Consider the following 15,827-nt stretch of genomic DNA (forward strand, 5'->3'; position numbering starts at 1 on the left):
GTCCATAGGGGATGACCTCTTTAATGTGTTTAGGGTGGAAGCTGGTGAAGTGGAGCATCGTGTGCTTACGGTAAAGCGAAGTGCTGAGGTGACCGTCCTTGATGGAGATGAGTGTGTCCAAGAATGCAACCGATTCTGGAGAGTAGTCCATGCTGAGTCTGATGGTGGGATGGAACTTATTATTATTTTTTTTTAATATGTTTTTATTAAGAATTTTTCAATAACAATATTTTCCACCTTACAAACAAATCCCCCCCCCCTTGTAACAAAGAAAAGAAAAAGAACTTGCGTGGCAAGACATGAACATGGCAAGTCAATAAGATACAAAACTTTGTACATTGGATTCTTCCCGTACGTGTCAGTTTCCGGATCATTCATGTGTTTTCTTGCTCAAATGCCCCCCAGAGACCCCCCCCCGGGTTGCTGCTGCTGCTGTCCGACCTTCATCTAACGTTCCACGAGATGGTCTAGGAACGGTTGCCACCGCCTGTAGAACCCCTGCGCAGACCCTCTCAAGGCAAACTTTATCCTTTCCAACTTGATAAACCCAGCCATATCATTTATCCAGGCCTCCACGCTGGGGGGGCTTCGCCTCCTTCCACATTAGCAAGATCCTTCGCCGGGCTACTAGGGATGCAAAGGCCAGAATGCCGGCCTCTTTCGCCTTCTGCACTCGCGGCTCGTCCACTACTCCAAATAGTGCTACGCCCCAGCTTGGCTTGACCCGGACTTTCACCACCTTAGATACTGTTCCTGCCACTCCCCTCCAGAACCCTTCCAGTGCCGGACATGACCAAAACATATGGACATGGTTCGCCGGACTTCCTGAGCACCTCCCACATCTGTCCTCCACCCCAAAGAACCTGCTCAGCCTCGCCCCCGTCATATGCGCTCTATGAACCACCTTAAATTGTATCAGGCTAAGCCTGGCAAACGAGGAAGAGGAATTAACCCTCCTTAGGGCATCAGCCCATAGCCCCTCCTCAATCTCCTCCCCCAACTCCTCCTCCCATTTACCCTTCAGCTCCTCTACCAAAGCCTCCCCCTCTTCTTTCATCTCCTGGTATATCGCCGACACCTTGCCCTCCCCGGCCCATACGCCCGAAATCACCCTATCTTGAATCCCCTGTGCCGGGAGTAGCGGAAGTTCCCTCACCTGCCGCCTCACAAACCCCCTCACTTGCATGTACCTGAAAGCATTTCCCGGGGGTAGCCCAAACTTCTCTTCCAGCGCCCCCAAGCTCGCAAACGTCCCGTCAATGAACAGGTCCCCCATTCTTCTAATCCCTACCCGATGCCAGCTCTGAAATCCCCCGTCCATCCTTCCTGGGACAAACCGATGGTTGTCTCTGATCGGGGACCACACCGAGGCTCCCGTCGCACCCCTGTGCCGTCTCCACTGCCCCCAGATCTTTAGCGTTGCCACCACCACCGGGCTCATGGTATACCTTGTTGGCGAGAGTGGCAGCGGTGCCGTCACCAGCACCCCCAGGCTCGTTCATTTGCAGGACGCCATCTCCAACCTCTTCCACGCCGCCCCCTCTCCCTCCATCACCCACTTACGGATCATTGCCACGTTGGCTGCCCTATAATAACCACCCAAATTCGGCAACGCCAACCCTCCTCGATCTCTGCTACACTCCAAGAACCCCCTCCTTTCCCGCAGGGTCTTGCTTGCCCACACAAATCCTGTAATGCTCCTGCTTACCCTCTTAAAAAAGGTCTTAGTGATCACAATTGGGAGGCATTGGAATACAAAAATAAATCTCGGGAGGACCACCATTTTAACCGATTGTACCCTACCCGCCAGCGTGAGTGGCAACGTGTCCCACCTTTTAAAATCCTCCTCTATCTGTTCCACCAACCGCAACAAATTAAGTTTGTGCAGTGCCCCCCAGCTCCTAGCTACCTGAATCCCCAAGTATTGAAAGCTCCTTACCGCCCTCCTCAACGGTAGGTCGTCTATCCTTCTTCCCTGGTCCCCCGGATGGATCACAAAGAGCTCACTCTTTCCCACATTAAGCTTATAGCCCGAAAAGTCTCCAAGGATGAAACTTATTGATGTCATCGTGTTTCACTGATTCTTCGCCATGGGTCCAAAGGAAAAAAATGTCATCGATGTATAACGTCGGTTGAAGGTCCTGTGTGGTGAGGAGATCTTGTTCAAACTTGTGCATGAAGATGTTGGCATATTGATGTGCGAATTTGGTCCCCATGGCTGTTCTGTGTGTCTGGATGAAGAACTTGTTGAAGGTGAAGACATTGTGACCCAGAATAAAGCGAATGAGTTGCCGAATTGCGTCTGGAGATTGGCAGTTGTCGGTGTTGTCTACTGATGCTGTTGCAACATTGCCGTCGTCATGGGGGATGCTGGTGTCGAGTACCGAGACGTTCATTGTGACAAGCAATGTTCCTGGTTCAACTGGTCCATGGTGCTGAGTTTCTGTAAGAAGTCCGCCGTATCGCGACAGAAGCTGGGCATTCCTTGTATGATGGGTTTCAAGATGCCCTCGATGTAGCCAGAGAGGTTCTCACACAGGGTCCCATTGCCTGGTGTGTTGGCCTTGTGTATTTTCGGGAGGCAGTAGAGATCTCCAACGCGGGGAGTACGTGGGATGAGAGCATGTAGGGTGCTCTGAAGGTCTGGATCCAAGGTCTTGATCAGTCTGTTGAGTTGGCGGGTGTGTTCCTTGGTCAGATCTGCGGGTAACTCTGTAGTGTTCCTGGTTGTTGAACTGTCGGTGCACTTCTTTGCAGTAGTTTGTTCTGTTCAGTATGACGGTGGCCCCTCCTTTAGTCTGCTGGTTTGATGATGATGTTGCGATTGGTCTTGAGAGCACGGATGGCGCGGATTTTCTGCGGTTCTGGTGAAACTGTAGAAAGAAATAATCTTGTTATATCTGTTGTATTTTATGTCTGAGTATTTCATAGCCATTGAATTATTTTTGAAGTGCAGTCACTGTTCAGTGCCACGCACTTTTTGTTTTGCAAATAATCTCATGCGTACTTATAGAACATAGAACAATACAGCGCAGTACAGGCCCTTCGGCCCACGATGTTGCACCGAAACAAAAGCCATCTAACCTACACTATGCCATTATCATCCATATGTTTATCCAATAAACTTTTAAATGCCCTCAATGTTGGCGAGTTCACTACTGTAGCAGGTAGGGCATTCCACGGCCTCACTACTCTTTGCGTAAAGAACCTACCTCTGACCTCTGTCCTATATCTATTACCCCTCAGTTTAAAGTTATGTCCCCTCGTGCCAGCCATATCCATCCGCGGGAGAAGGCTCTCACTGTCCACCCTATCCAACCCCCTGATCATTTTGTATGCCTCTATTAAGTCTCCTCTTAACCTTCTTCTCTCCAACGAAAACAACCTCCAGTCCATCAGCCTTTCCTCATAAGATTTTCCCTCCATACCAGGCAACATCCTGGTAAATCTCCTCTGCACCCGCTCCAAAGCCTCCACGTCCTTCCTATAATGCGGTGACCAGAACTGTACGCAATACTCCAAATGCGGCCGTACCAGAGTTCTGTACAGCTGCAACATGACCTCCCGACTCCGGAACTCAATCCCTCTACCAATAAAGGCCAACACTCCATAGGCCTTCTTCACAACCCTATCAACCTGGGTGGCAACTTTCCGGGATCTATGTACATGGACACCTAGATCCCCCTGCTCATCCACACTTTCAAGAACTTTACCATTAGCCAAATATTCCGCATTCCTGTTATTCCTTCCAAAGTGAATCACCTCACACTTCTCTACATTAAACTCCATTTGCCACCTCTCAGCCCAGCTCTGCAGCTTATCTATATCCCTCTGTAACCTGCTACATCCTTCCACACTATCGAAACCACCACCGACTTTAGTATCGTCTGCAAATTTACTCACCCACCCTTCTGCGCCTTCCTCTAGGTCATTGATAAAAATGACAAACAGCAACGGCCCCAGAACAGATCCTTGTGGTACTCCACTTGTGACTGTACTCCATTCTGAACATTTCCCATCAACCACCACCCTCTGTCTTCTTTCAGCTAGCCAATTTCTGATCCACATCTCTAAATCACCCTCAATCCCCAGCCTCCGTATTTTTTGCAATAGCCTACCGTGGGGAACCTTATCAAACGCTTTGCTGAAATCCATATACTGCTCTACCCTCGTCTACCTGTTCAGTCACCTTCTCAAAGAACTCAATAAGGTTTGTGAGGCATGACCTACCCTTCACAAAGCCATGCTGACTATCCCTGATCATATTATTCCTATCTAGATGATTATAAATCTTGTCTCTTATAATCCCCTCCAAGACTTTACCCACTACAGACGTGAGGCTCATCGGTCTATAGTTGCCGGGGTTGTCTCTGCTCCCCTTTTTGAACAAAGGGACCACATTTGCTGTCCTCCAGTCCTCTGGCACTATTCCTATAGCCAATGATGACATACAAATCAAAGCCAAAGGTCCAGCAATCTCTTCCCTGGCCTCCCAGAGAATCCTAGGATAAATCCCATCAGGTCCCGGGGACTTATCTATTTTCAGCCTGTCCAGAATTGCCAACACCTCTTCCCTACGTACCTCAATGCCATCTATTCTATTAGCCTGGGGCTCAGCATTCTCCTCCACAACATTATCTTTTTCCTGAGTGAATACTGACTAAAAATATTCATTTAGTATCTTGCCTATCTCTTCAGACTCCACACACAATTTTCCATCCCTGTCCTTGACTGGTCCTACTCTTTCCCTAGTCATTCGCTTATTCCTGACATACCTATAGAAAGCTTTTGGGTTTTCCTTGATCCTTCCTGCCAAATACTTCTCATGTCCCCTCCTTGCTCGTCTTAGCTCTCTCTTTAGATCCTTCCTCGCTACCTTGTAACTATCCATCGCCCCAACCGAAACTTCACACTTCATCTTCACATAGGCCTCCTTCTTCCTCTTAACAAGAGATTCCACTTCCTTGGTAAACCACGGTTCCCTCGCTCGACGCCTTCCTCCCTGTCTGACCGGTACATACTTATCAAGAACACGCAGTAGCTGATCCTTGAACAAGCCCCACTTATCCAGTGTGCCCAACACTTGCAGCCTACTTCTCCACCTTATCCCCCCCAAGTCACGTCTAATGGCATCATAATTGCCCTTCCCCCAGCTATAACTCTTGCCCTGCGGTGTATACTTATCCCTTTCCATCATTAACGTAAACGTCACCGAATTGTGGTCACTGTCCCCAAAGTGCTCTCCTACCTCCAAATCCAACACCTGGCCTGGTTCATTACCCAAAACCAAATCCAACGTGGCCTCGCCTCTTGTTGGCCTGTCAACATATTGTTTCAGGAAACCCTCCTGCACACACTGTACAAAAAACGACCCATCTATTGTACTCGAACTATATCTTTTCCAGTCAATATTTGGAAAGTTAAAGTCTCCCATAATAACTACCCTGTTACTTTCGCTCATATCCAGAATCATCTTCGCCATCCTTTCCTCTACATCCCTAGAACTATTAGGAGGCCTATAAAAAACTCCCAACAGGGCGACCTCTCCTTTCCTGTTTCTAACTTCAGCCCATACTACCTCGGAAGAAGAGTCCCCATCTAGCATCCTCTCCGCCACCGTAATACTGCTCTTGACTAGCAGCGCCACACCTCCCCCTCTTTTGCCTCCTTCTCTGAGCTTACTAAAACACTTAAACCCCGGAACCTGCAACATCCATTCCTGTCCCTGCTCTATCCATGTCTCCGAAATGGCCACAACATCGAAGTCCCAGGTACCAACCCATGCTGCCAGTTCCCCTACCTTGTTTCGTATACTCCTGGCATTGAAGTAGACACACTTCAAACCACCTACCTGAACACTGGCCCCCTCCTGCGACGTCAAATCTGTGCTCCTGACCTCTATACTCTCATTCTCCCTTACCCTAAAACTACAATCCAGGTTCCCATGCCCCTGCTGCATTAGTTTAAACCCCCCCCAAAGAGCACTAACAAATCTCCCCCCCCAGGATATTTGTGCCCCTCAGGTTCAGATGTAGACCATCCTGTATGTAGGGGTCCCACCTTCCCCAGAAAGAGCCCCAGTTATCCAAAAATCTGAATCCCTCCCGCCTGCACCATCCCTGTAGCCACGTGTTTAAATGCTCTCTCTCCCTATTCCTCATCTCACTATCACGTGGCACGGGCAACAACCCAGAGATAACAACTCTGTTTGTTCTAGTTCTGAGCTTCCATCCTAGCTCCCTGAAAGCCTGCCTGACATCCTTGTTCCCTTTCCTACCTATGTCGTTAGTGCCAATGTGGACCACGACTTGGGGCTGCTCCCCCTCCCCCCTAAGGACCTGGAAAACACGATCTGAGACATCACGTACCCTTGCACCTGGGAGGCAACATACCAAACGTGAGTCTCTCACGCTCCCACAAAATCTCCTATCTGTGCCCCTGACTATAGAGTCCCCAATTACTAATGCTCTGCTCCTCTCCCCCCCTTCCCTTCTGAGCAACAGGGACAGACTCCGTGCCAGAGGCCCGTACCCCATGGCTTACCCCTGGTAAGTCGTCCCCCCCACAAGTATCCAAAGCGGTATACTTGTTTCTCAGGGGAACGACCGCAGGGGATCCCTGCACTGACTGCTTTTTCCCCAGTCCTTGTGGTACTCCACTTGTGACTGTACTCCATTCTGAACATTTCCCATCAACCACCACCCTCTGTCTTCTTTCAGCTAGCCAATTTCTGATCCACATCTCTAAATCACCCTCAATCCCCAGCCTCCGTATTTTTTGCAATAGCCTACCGTGGGGAACCTTATGGGAGTCTGTCAAATGCAGTATTCGGAAGGGGGTGTTCTGATGCAGCTAGGTATATGACAATGGTCAGAAAATACAATTGTGAAGAAATAGATTTGGATTGGAGGTAAAGAATAGGCATAAATATTTCCAGAATGACCTGGCCAGCCCAAAGTTACAGGAGAGCTGATTGCAAGTTGTTTAGGACTTGGGGGGTCAGTGTTTTTCTAATCGGAAGAAGAAAACGATTAGGCTGTTGTTATTGCTGCTGGACTTTGATGATCCCAAGAAGGTAATAGTAGGAGAATAGACATTAGTGTAGATGGTCTAGTTGGACAAAAGGTTTGCGAAAGATCTAAAGAGTTATGAAGGTTAGGGAAAGCTGAGTTTAATGAGGTGGGAGTAAAGTGATTTGAGGATTGTGTGTGCACAAACTGCTTGCGCTTTCTTGGATCCTCCTTCAGTTTTCAACCATTGACCTAGAGAGGCAGCATCTTGATTACTTTGTGGTTCGTTTAGTAACTGCTGAATTTGTTAAGTCACTGAGTCTTTCAAACCTAGCAGTATTGGTGTGGACGGAGTTAACTGATCTCAGCTGGGTTGTGATGGCTGTATCTGTGTTTATGGGCTAAGGCGAACAATCTGCCAGAACTCGTACCCTTGGTTACCATCCTGTGACTTATTCAAGAAAATTGTTATGCACACTGTTGGAAGAGAGGAGGGTTGCTTGTGATGCCTCATGGTTGAATGGACTCTGCACTCACTATATAGACTCACACATTAATTATGTCTAACTAAATCTGCAAGATGCAAAAGGCCAACCAGCATTCTAGGAATTGCGCTCCACAAAAGTCAACAATTTACAGTGAGTGAGAGACTATCACTTGGAAGAAATCAAGCCATTTCAACTCTCATGCTGATGGATTTGACAGGAAAATATTCTTGACTTCTTAGGTGACCTTAGTATTTCAGCTGATCGACTAAGTGAGAAGCACTCTCCCAATGACTTTGCACTGTGGAAAGCCTCCAAGCCTGGAGAACCATCTTGGGATTCGCCCTGGGGAAAGGTGAGAAGAAAGCATCAGCCCTACATACTTCACCATTCACAGTCCACAGCTTAGTTACATGGTCGAGATGGAGATAGACATGTAGAATCCAATCACTATTTTGTATTAAGTTCAATTGACAAATGATCTAAGGATAATTTAAAATCATCAACCCTGCATGTGGCAATAAACCAGTCCACCAGCTCCAGGCCCAGAGAGACAACTAGCACAGATCACAGAATTTACAGTGCAGAAGGAGGCCATTCGGCCCATCGAGTCCGCACCGGCCCCTGGAAAGAGCACCCCACCTAAGCCCACACCTCCACCCTATCCCCACACCTCCACCCTATCCCCTGTAACCCACACATTACCTTTTTTGGACACTTAAGGGCAATTGAGCATAGCCAATCCACCTACCCCTGCACATATTTGGACTTTGTGAGGAAACCGGAGCACCTGGAGGAAACCCACGCAAACACGGGGAGAACATGCAGATTCCGCACAGACAGTGACCCAAGCCGGGAATTGAACCTGGGACCCGGGTGCTGTGAAGCCATTGTGCTAACCACTATGCTACCATGCTGCACCTGTAATATACTACCATATCATTGCAGCACTTTCCATTCCACATCTTAACCTTCAATTATTCAATATAACTATCCAGTATAACACAGAATTACAGAATAATACAGCGTGGAAAGAGGGTGTGTGCCTGCTTTCCAATGGAATATCCAATTAGTTTTACTAACCTGCTTTCTCCTTAGCCCTGTGAATTTTTCCCTTCAAGTATTTACCCAATTTCATAAATTGCTGTTGAATCTGCTTACCACTCTTTCGAGCATTGCAATCCAAATCACTACAACTTGCTACGTTAAACCAACTCTGTCACTGGAAACTGCTTCTCGTTATTTACTCTATCAAACCTGTTCATAATTTTAAACACTTGCTCCTGCTCAAAGGAGAACCACTTCAGCTTCTCCAATCTCTCCACATAATTTGAAGTTCCTTATCCTTGATAGTAGAGTCTAGTTAATCTCTTCTACATTCTCCTCCACACCCTTCATAAAGTGTGCTGCCCTGAAATAAACTCAGCTGAGACCTAACCAGTGTTTCATCATTAGCATATCTTTCTTGCTTATGTTTTTTTTAAATTAATAAATCCATGGACCCAATCTGGTTTTTCTTTAATTGGCCGCCTCAACTTGTCCTGCCACCGTCAAAGATTTGTTTACATACACCCCCAGGTTCTCTGTTCCTGCACCTCCTTTTAAAATTGTACCATTTAATTCATGTCGTCTTTTATTCTTCTTCCTAAAATGTATCCATTTACATTTTTTACTGCAATAAATTTCAACTGCCATATGTCTATCTGTTTTACCAGTCTATGTCCACATGGTAGTCTGTTACTATCCGCCTCACTGTTTACCACATTTTTGCATCTTTTGTTACCTGCAAACTTTGAAATGATGTTCAAGTTCAGGTCAGTAATACATGTCAAAACGAGCAACAGCTCTATATCCACCAGTAGGGATTCACCACTTCCCTCCTGTTAAACAACCGTTCACCATCACACTCTGTTTTCCATCACTTATACAATTTTATATCAACACTTCACTGTCCCTTTAATTCCATGGACTTTAACTTTGCTTGCAAGTCTTTTACGTCATACTTGTCAATGTCTTATGGAGAGTCCATAAGCACAACATTAGCCACTGTATTCTCTTTGTTACTTTATCAAAAAATTGAATCAAATATAATTTGCCTTTAACATCCTTCTTGACTTCTATTCAATAGCTCATAATCCAAGCACCAATTCATTTTGTCACAAATTATTCTCTAAATGTTTTCCCATCATCAACATTTGCGGTTCAGCTTGCTGGATTTATCTGTCTTCTCTCAGTAAGTGTCTTTTCATGTGCTTGGTATGTTAGTAGCAGTTTGTATTGGTTAGGGTTGATTGTTATCCAATCTCATTCTCCTGTTTATCCTGGCAGGGCCGTCCTGGTTGGCACATTGAATGCTCAGCAATGGCTGCTAGCATTCTAGGAGAATCCATGGACATCCATGGTGGAGGATTTGACCTGCGTTTCCCTCATCACGATAATGAATTGGCGCAGTCTGAGGTACAATCACTGGTTTTGTTCCATTGTTTCCTTCCTTCTTTAAAAAAAAAGGTTCATGAATATTCCCTATGGAATCAAGTGTGGATCCAAAGTTTTAGTCATATTTCTACAGTACTGTGAATAGATAGAACTTGATCGAGACAACCATACACCAGCCAGGCATCCAATAATGTAAAATATGCTGCAAAAGACTCTTGAATTTGGATACTTCCTTAAATAGACTTTGAAAGTGAGTTTAAAGCATCGGAAAAACCTCAGCATTATGGGGGCTTTTTCCATCTAGACATTATTTTTCCTTCACCGGTAGCTGGTTGGACCAAGGAAACCTACAGCATGATGTTTTCTGCCTACCACTGTTGACAGTTTTGTGTGGTGGGAAATCCAGTTGAATTCCCAGTATAAAAGCTCTCCTATATTTTAATGCCCCATAAATTAATTTTGCAGCAGTTTCAAAACATTTCCAAAGCCATAAACTGACAGAAAAGCTGCCCTTAATTTGCTACTAAGATCACAATTCAGAGAAGGCTACAGAACAATTTGTGGTGTTCAAGGTCTGTCCCCGAGCTTTGGATGAAGGTGGCAAAAGGGAAAGAGCTTCACTGTGCACTTGAACTGAGAGTGCTTGATACATAGAAGGAGCTTTATTTTGACTCTAATGCTGTGCTTTATCTGAATGCCTGATGCTGATTTTTTTTGATGCGTGATGAGGGAAGTGTTCCATTATCTAGCACTGAAATTCATCACCTTGATGAGCATAAATTTCACCTTTTTGAAAATAGTGTGAGAGTGAAAAGACACCAGTTTTCAATGCAGTCCCTTCCTCTGAAGTTACATTGAATGTCTCAGCTGTGTATGATGATTGTGGATGAGATCACAGTACTTGTTTGTAATTGTAACATTGCAAGTTTCTTAGATTCTCTATCTCTTTCTGCAGGCTTATTTTGAAAATGATCACTGGGTTCGATACTTCCTCCACACTGGGCACCTAACCATAGCAGGCTGCAAGATGTCAAAATCTTTAAAAAATTTCATAACTATCAAGGATGCTCTGAATGCAAATACAGGTAATTAATGCTCATTGGCTTAGTCATAATAATTAGCTTGGTGTCTCCAGTAGCAAATGGAATTGTCCAACTTTCTCTTAAGTAGAGCTTCCTTGGCTGCTGTCAGGTAACTGCTGACAGTTGTGGACTCGGTGCAATTGAGAATACCAAATGATGCTTTAGTGAATTCTCATTGTATGGGGTGTCATTCACTCAAGCTCATGTTCATCCTTGTAATAGCCCAGCTCCCATAAGTGATGGGATGGAAGTCTACTCTGTACACAGGCTATAACAATCACGTTAAGTGCATTTGGGAAGTCTCATGGACATTAATCCTCTTAATTTGAATTGAATGAGTGCACTCACTGAGGGAACACTAGGTAGTTGGTGGTTAAAATGGAGAAGTGTCTCATTCCTGCACTATTAGGTGCTGTTTTGAGCTACATTATTGTGGGATGGCGAAGTGAGCTTTGCATCAAACAATGATGAAACTGTATTTGTTAAGGATTCATGCATCATGGTTCCTGCTTTTGATTATCCGGAGACCATTGCAAAGAAATGTACGTGCCTGGATGCCAAGTAGGACAGCACACAATCAATTGCTGAATGGCCCACCCAATCATCATCATCCCAACAGTTCCCGTTGACCAGAAACATTACAGGACCAGCCATATAAATATTGTGGGTACATGAGCATGCCAGAGGCCGGGCGGCACGGTGGCGCAGTGGTTGGCACTGCTACCTATGGCGCTGAGGGCCCGGGTTCGATCCTGACCCTGGGTCACTGTCTGTGTGGATTTGTACATTCTCCCCGTGTCTGCGTGGGTCTCAGCCCCACAATTCAAAGATGTGCAGGGTACATGGATTGGCCACTTTAAATTGCCCTGAATTGGAGAAAAAAATTAATTGGGTACTCTAAATTTATTTTTAAAAAATGCATGGCAGCATCTCACCAAGGCTTCTTCAACAGCATCTTCCAAAGAGGAAATCTCAATTGCTTGCAGGTGCATGGGAACACCGGGCGGCACGCTGGTGCAGTGGTTAGCACTGCTTACTCGTGGCGCCAAAGACCTGGGTTCAGTCCTGGTCACTGTCCGTATGGAGTTTGCACATTCTCCCTGTGTCTGCATGGGCCTCACTCCCACAACCCAAAGATGTGCAGGGTAGGAAGACTGGCCACGCTAAATTGATCCAAAATTGGAAAAACCTTTATTTTAAAAGAAGGTGCATGGGAACACCAATACCTGTAAGTTCCCCTCCAAGTCAAACACTGCCTTCTTGGAACTAGATTGCCATTCTTTAATTGTTGGTGGGGCAAGATCCAAGATCTCCCTTTCTAATGACACTGTGGAAATACCCACACCACATGGACTGCAAAGGTTCTAGAAGGCAGCACTGCCACTTTCTCAAACTCAATTAGAGATGGACAATAAATGCTGCCTTGCCAATAACGTTCATATGCCATGAACAGATTTTTAAAACTGTCATGACCTCCTTCCCAATGCCATCAAATTGTTGATGGACATTTGCTGTCAAGACTTGCATGTGTAATGGCTACTTGAGCTCAGTACCAGAAGGTGACAATGATCATGAAGCTATCTATACCTAATAAAAGTCACCATTTTTGATAGGGAGGAGAATATTGCTGAGGAAACAAAAACATTATGCCAATGTAATATGGGTATAGTGTTTTTCAAATGTAGTGTTACCAACACTTAAATTATTAGTGGGTGGTGTGTTACATGAGAAAGTTAATTAAGTAATAAGGTACCTTTGAGTTCCCCACAAAAATGCAAACCTTTAAAAGGAGCTCTTGATTAAATTGTGAGTATTTTTTCTTTGCTTCTCAGTCTTGTTCTCTGGTATCATGTGATTACAGGTCGGCAACTGCGTCTTGCATTTCTCATGCACTCATGGAAGGATACACTGGATTATTCCAGCAATACCATGGATTCGGCCATTCAGTATGAAAAATTCTTAAATGTAAGCTGGTTTTGTGCTCCCTCACCTTTTTGATAATATTTCTTTGAATTTAGTTCTCAACTGATGGCTATCAGTATTGGGGAGATCAACGTATAAGGTGTTAAGGTGCTTCTAGCATTTGTAGCACAGGCTGGGTGCAAAGCCCTCATTACACTGTTTCTGTTGATCTATTCTCTCCAGCCGAATGCAAAGAGTTGTTGAACTGGGGTGCTCCCAAAATTCATGAAAAGAGGATAAACCAGTTCATCACAGCTGAGCTGGCTAGGCTAATGCTATGCCCCAGTAGTATGTAGGTAAATTGTATGCAAATCCTGAGAGGTTTAGGGTGAAGTATGGTTTGTGTGAGGCATAAGGTGAAACAGCATAAATTGACCATCAGGTTATGGAGATTCTCACTTGCAAGCTAAAAAACTTACTGTAAGGAGTTTCCAGCTGAATCCAGTCGGAGTGAGGACAGAGTGACTGCTGGGTAAGTAAGTTTGCGCAGGCCCATAACAGCTGATTGCTGTTTTCGTGTGGGGCGCAGTGGTTGCTGGTTAAGTGTCTTATTTTTACTTGTATTTAAGTTGGGCAGTTTCTAAACCCTAGATTACACTTGTATTGTCCCCCACCCTTCCACCTCCTTTAACCTAAGGGGTAGAGTAAATAACCGGTAAGCTCTTTTTCTTTTTTTTTTATCTAGAGGGGTGGCAGGGAAGGCAGTGCAATGTTCCTCCTGCAGAATGTTTGAGGTGAGGGACGCCGTCAGTGTCCCTGCTGATTTCATCTGTGGAAGTGCACCCATCTCCAGCTCCTCAGAAACCGCGTTCTGGAGCTGGAGCTGGATGAACTTCGGATCATTCGGGAGGCAGAGGTGGTTATAGATAAAAGCTTCAGGGATGTAGTTACTCCAAAGAATACAGATAGATGGGTGACGGTGAGAGGGGCTGGGAGGAAGCAGTCAGTACAGGGATCCCCTGTGGCCGTTCCCCTTAGTAATAAGTATACCGCTTTGGATACTGTTAGGCGGGATGACTTACCATGGGGTAAGCCATGGGGTACAGGTCTTAGGCACAGAGTCTGTCCCTGTTGGTCAGAAGGGAAAGTGGAGAGGAGCAGAGCATTAGTCATTGGAGACTCCATAGTTAGGAGGATAGATAGGAGATTCTATGGGAACGAGAGAGACTCGCGATTGGTGTGTTGCCTCCCAGGTGCCAGGGTCCGTGATGTCTCGGATCGTGTTTTCGGGATCCTTAAGGGGGAGGGAGAGCAGCCACAAGATGTGGTCCACATAGGTACCAACGACATAGGTAGGAAAAGGGATAGGGATGTAAGGCAGGAATTCAGGGAGCTAGGGTGGAAACTTAGATCTAGGACAAACAGAATTATTATCTCTGGGTTGTTACCCGTCCCACGTGCTAGCGAGACGAGGAATAGGGAAAGAGAGGAGTTGAACGCGTGGCTACAGGGATGGTGCAGGAGGGAGGGTTTCAGATTTCTGGATAATTGGGGCTCATTCTGGGGTTGGTGGGACCTCTACAAACGGGATGGTCTACACCTGGACCAGAGAGGTACCAATATCCTGGGGGGGAAATTTGCTAATGCTCTTCGGGAGGGTTTAAACTAGTTCAGCAGGGGACTGGGAACCTGAATTGTAGCTCCAGTATACAGGAGATTGAGAGAAGTGAGGTCATGAGTAAGGTTTCAAAGTTGCAGGAGTGTACCGGCAGACAGGAAGGTGGTTTAAAGTGTGTCTTCTTCAATGCCAGGAGCATCCGGAATAAGATGGGTGAACTTGCGGCATGGGTTGGTACTTGGGACTTTGATGTTGTGACCATTTCGGAGACATGGATAGAGCAGGGACAGGAATGCTTCTTGCAGGTGCCTGGGTTTAGATATTTCTGTAAGCTCAGGGAAGGTGGTAAAAGAGGGGGAGGGGTGGCATTGTTAGTCAAGGACAGTATTACGGTGGCAGAAAGGACGTTTTGATGAGGACTCGTCTACTGAGGTAGAATGGGCTGAGGTTAGAAACAGGAGAGGAGAGGTCACCCTGCTGGGGGGTTTCTATAGGCCTCCGAAAAGTTCCAGAGATGTAGAGGAAAGGATTCCAAAGATGATTCTGGATAGGAGCGAAAGCAACAGTGTAGTTGTGATGGGGGACTTTAACTTTTCAAATATTGACTGGAAGCGCTATAGTTCGAGTACTTTAGATGGGTCCGTTTTTGTCCAATGTGTGCAGGAGGGTTTCCTGACACAGTATGTAGATAGGCCAACGAGAGGCGAGGCCATATTGGATTTGGTACTGGGTAATGAACCAGGACAGCTGTTAGATTTGGAGGTAGGTGAGCACTTTGGTGATAGTGACCACAATTTGATTACGTTTACTTTAGTGATGGAAAGGGATAGGTATATACCGCAGGGCAAGAGTTCTATCTGGGGAAAGGCAATTATGATGCGATGAGGCAAGACTTAGGATGCATCGGATGGAGAAGAAAACTGCAGGGGATGGGCACAATGGAAATGTGGAGCTTGTTCAAGGAACAGCTACTGCGTGTCCTTGATAAGTATGTACCTGTCAGGCAGGGAGGAAGTGGTCAAGCGACGGAACCGTCGACCAAGCAGTCGAAACACTTGTCAAGAGGAAGATGGATGCTTATGTAAAGATGAGACATGAAGGTTCAGTTAGGGCGCTCGAGAGTTACAAGTTAGCTAGGAAGGACCTAAATAGAGAGCTAAGAAGAGCCAGGAGGTGACATGAGAAGTCTTTGGCAGGAAGGATCAAGGATAACCCTAAAGCTTTCTATGGATATGTCAGGAATAAAAGAATGACTAGGGTAAGAGTAGGTCAAGGACAGTAGTGGGAAGTTGTG

General features: G+C 45.9%; 1 protein-coding gene across 2 annotated transcripts in view; it reads left to right on the forward strand.

The window, feature by feature from the left end:
* cars1 (cysteinyl-tRNA synthetase 1) overlaps positions 1-15,827 on the forward strand; it is a 140,077-nt gene that overhangs the window by 59,052 nt on the left and 65,198 nt on the right. For both annotated transcript variants that reach the window (XM_072518953.1, XM_072518952.1), the window contains 4 exons: positions 7,738-7,850; positions 9,824-9,952; positions 10,887-11,016; positions 12,875-12,978. In XM_072518953.1, coding sequence (XP_072375054.1) covers positions 7,738-7,850; positions 9,824-9,952; positions 10,887-11,016; positions 12,875-12,978 — 476 coding nt within the window. The remainder of the gene's footprint in view (positions 1-7,737; positions 7,851-9,823; positions 9,953-10,886; positions 11,017-12,874; positions 12,979-15,827) is intronic.

The sequence above is a fragment of the Scyliorhinus torazame genome, chromosome 10 (genome assembly GCF_047496885.1).
Source record: "Scyliorhinus torazame isolate Kashiwa2021f chromosome 10, sScyTor2.1, whole genome shotgun sequence".
In the NCBI taxonomy this organism is placed as follows: Eukaryota; Metazoa; Chordata; class Chondrichthyes; order Carcharhiniformes; family Scyliorhinidae; genus Scyliorhinus; species Scyliorhinus torazame.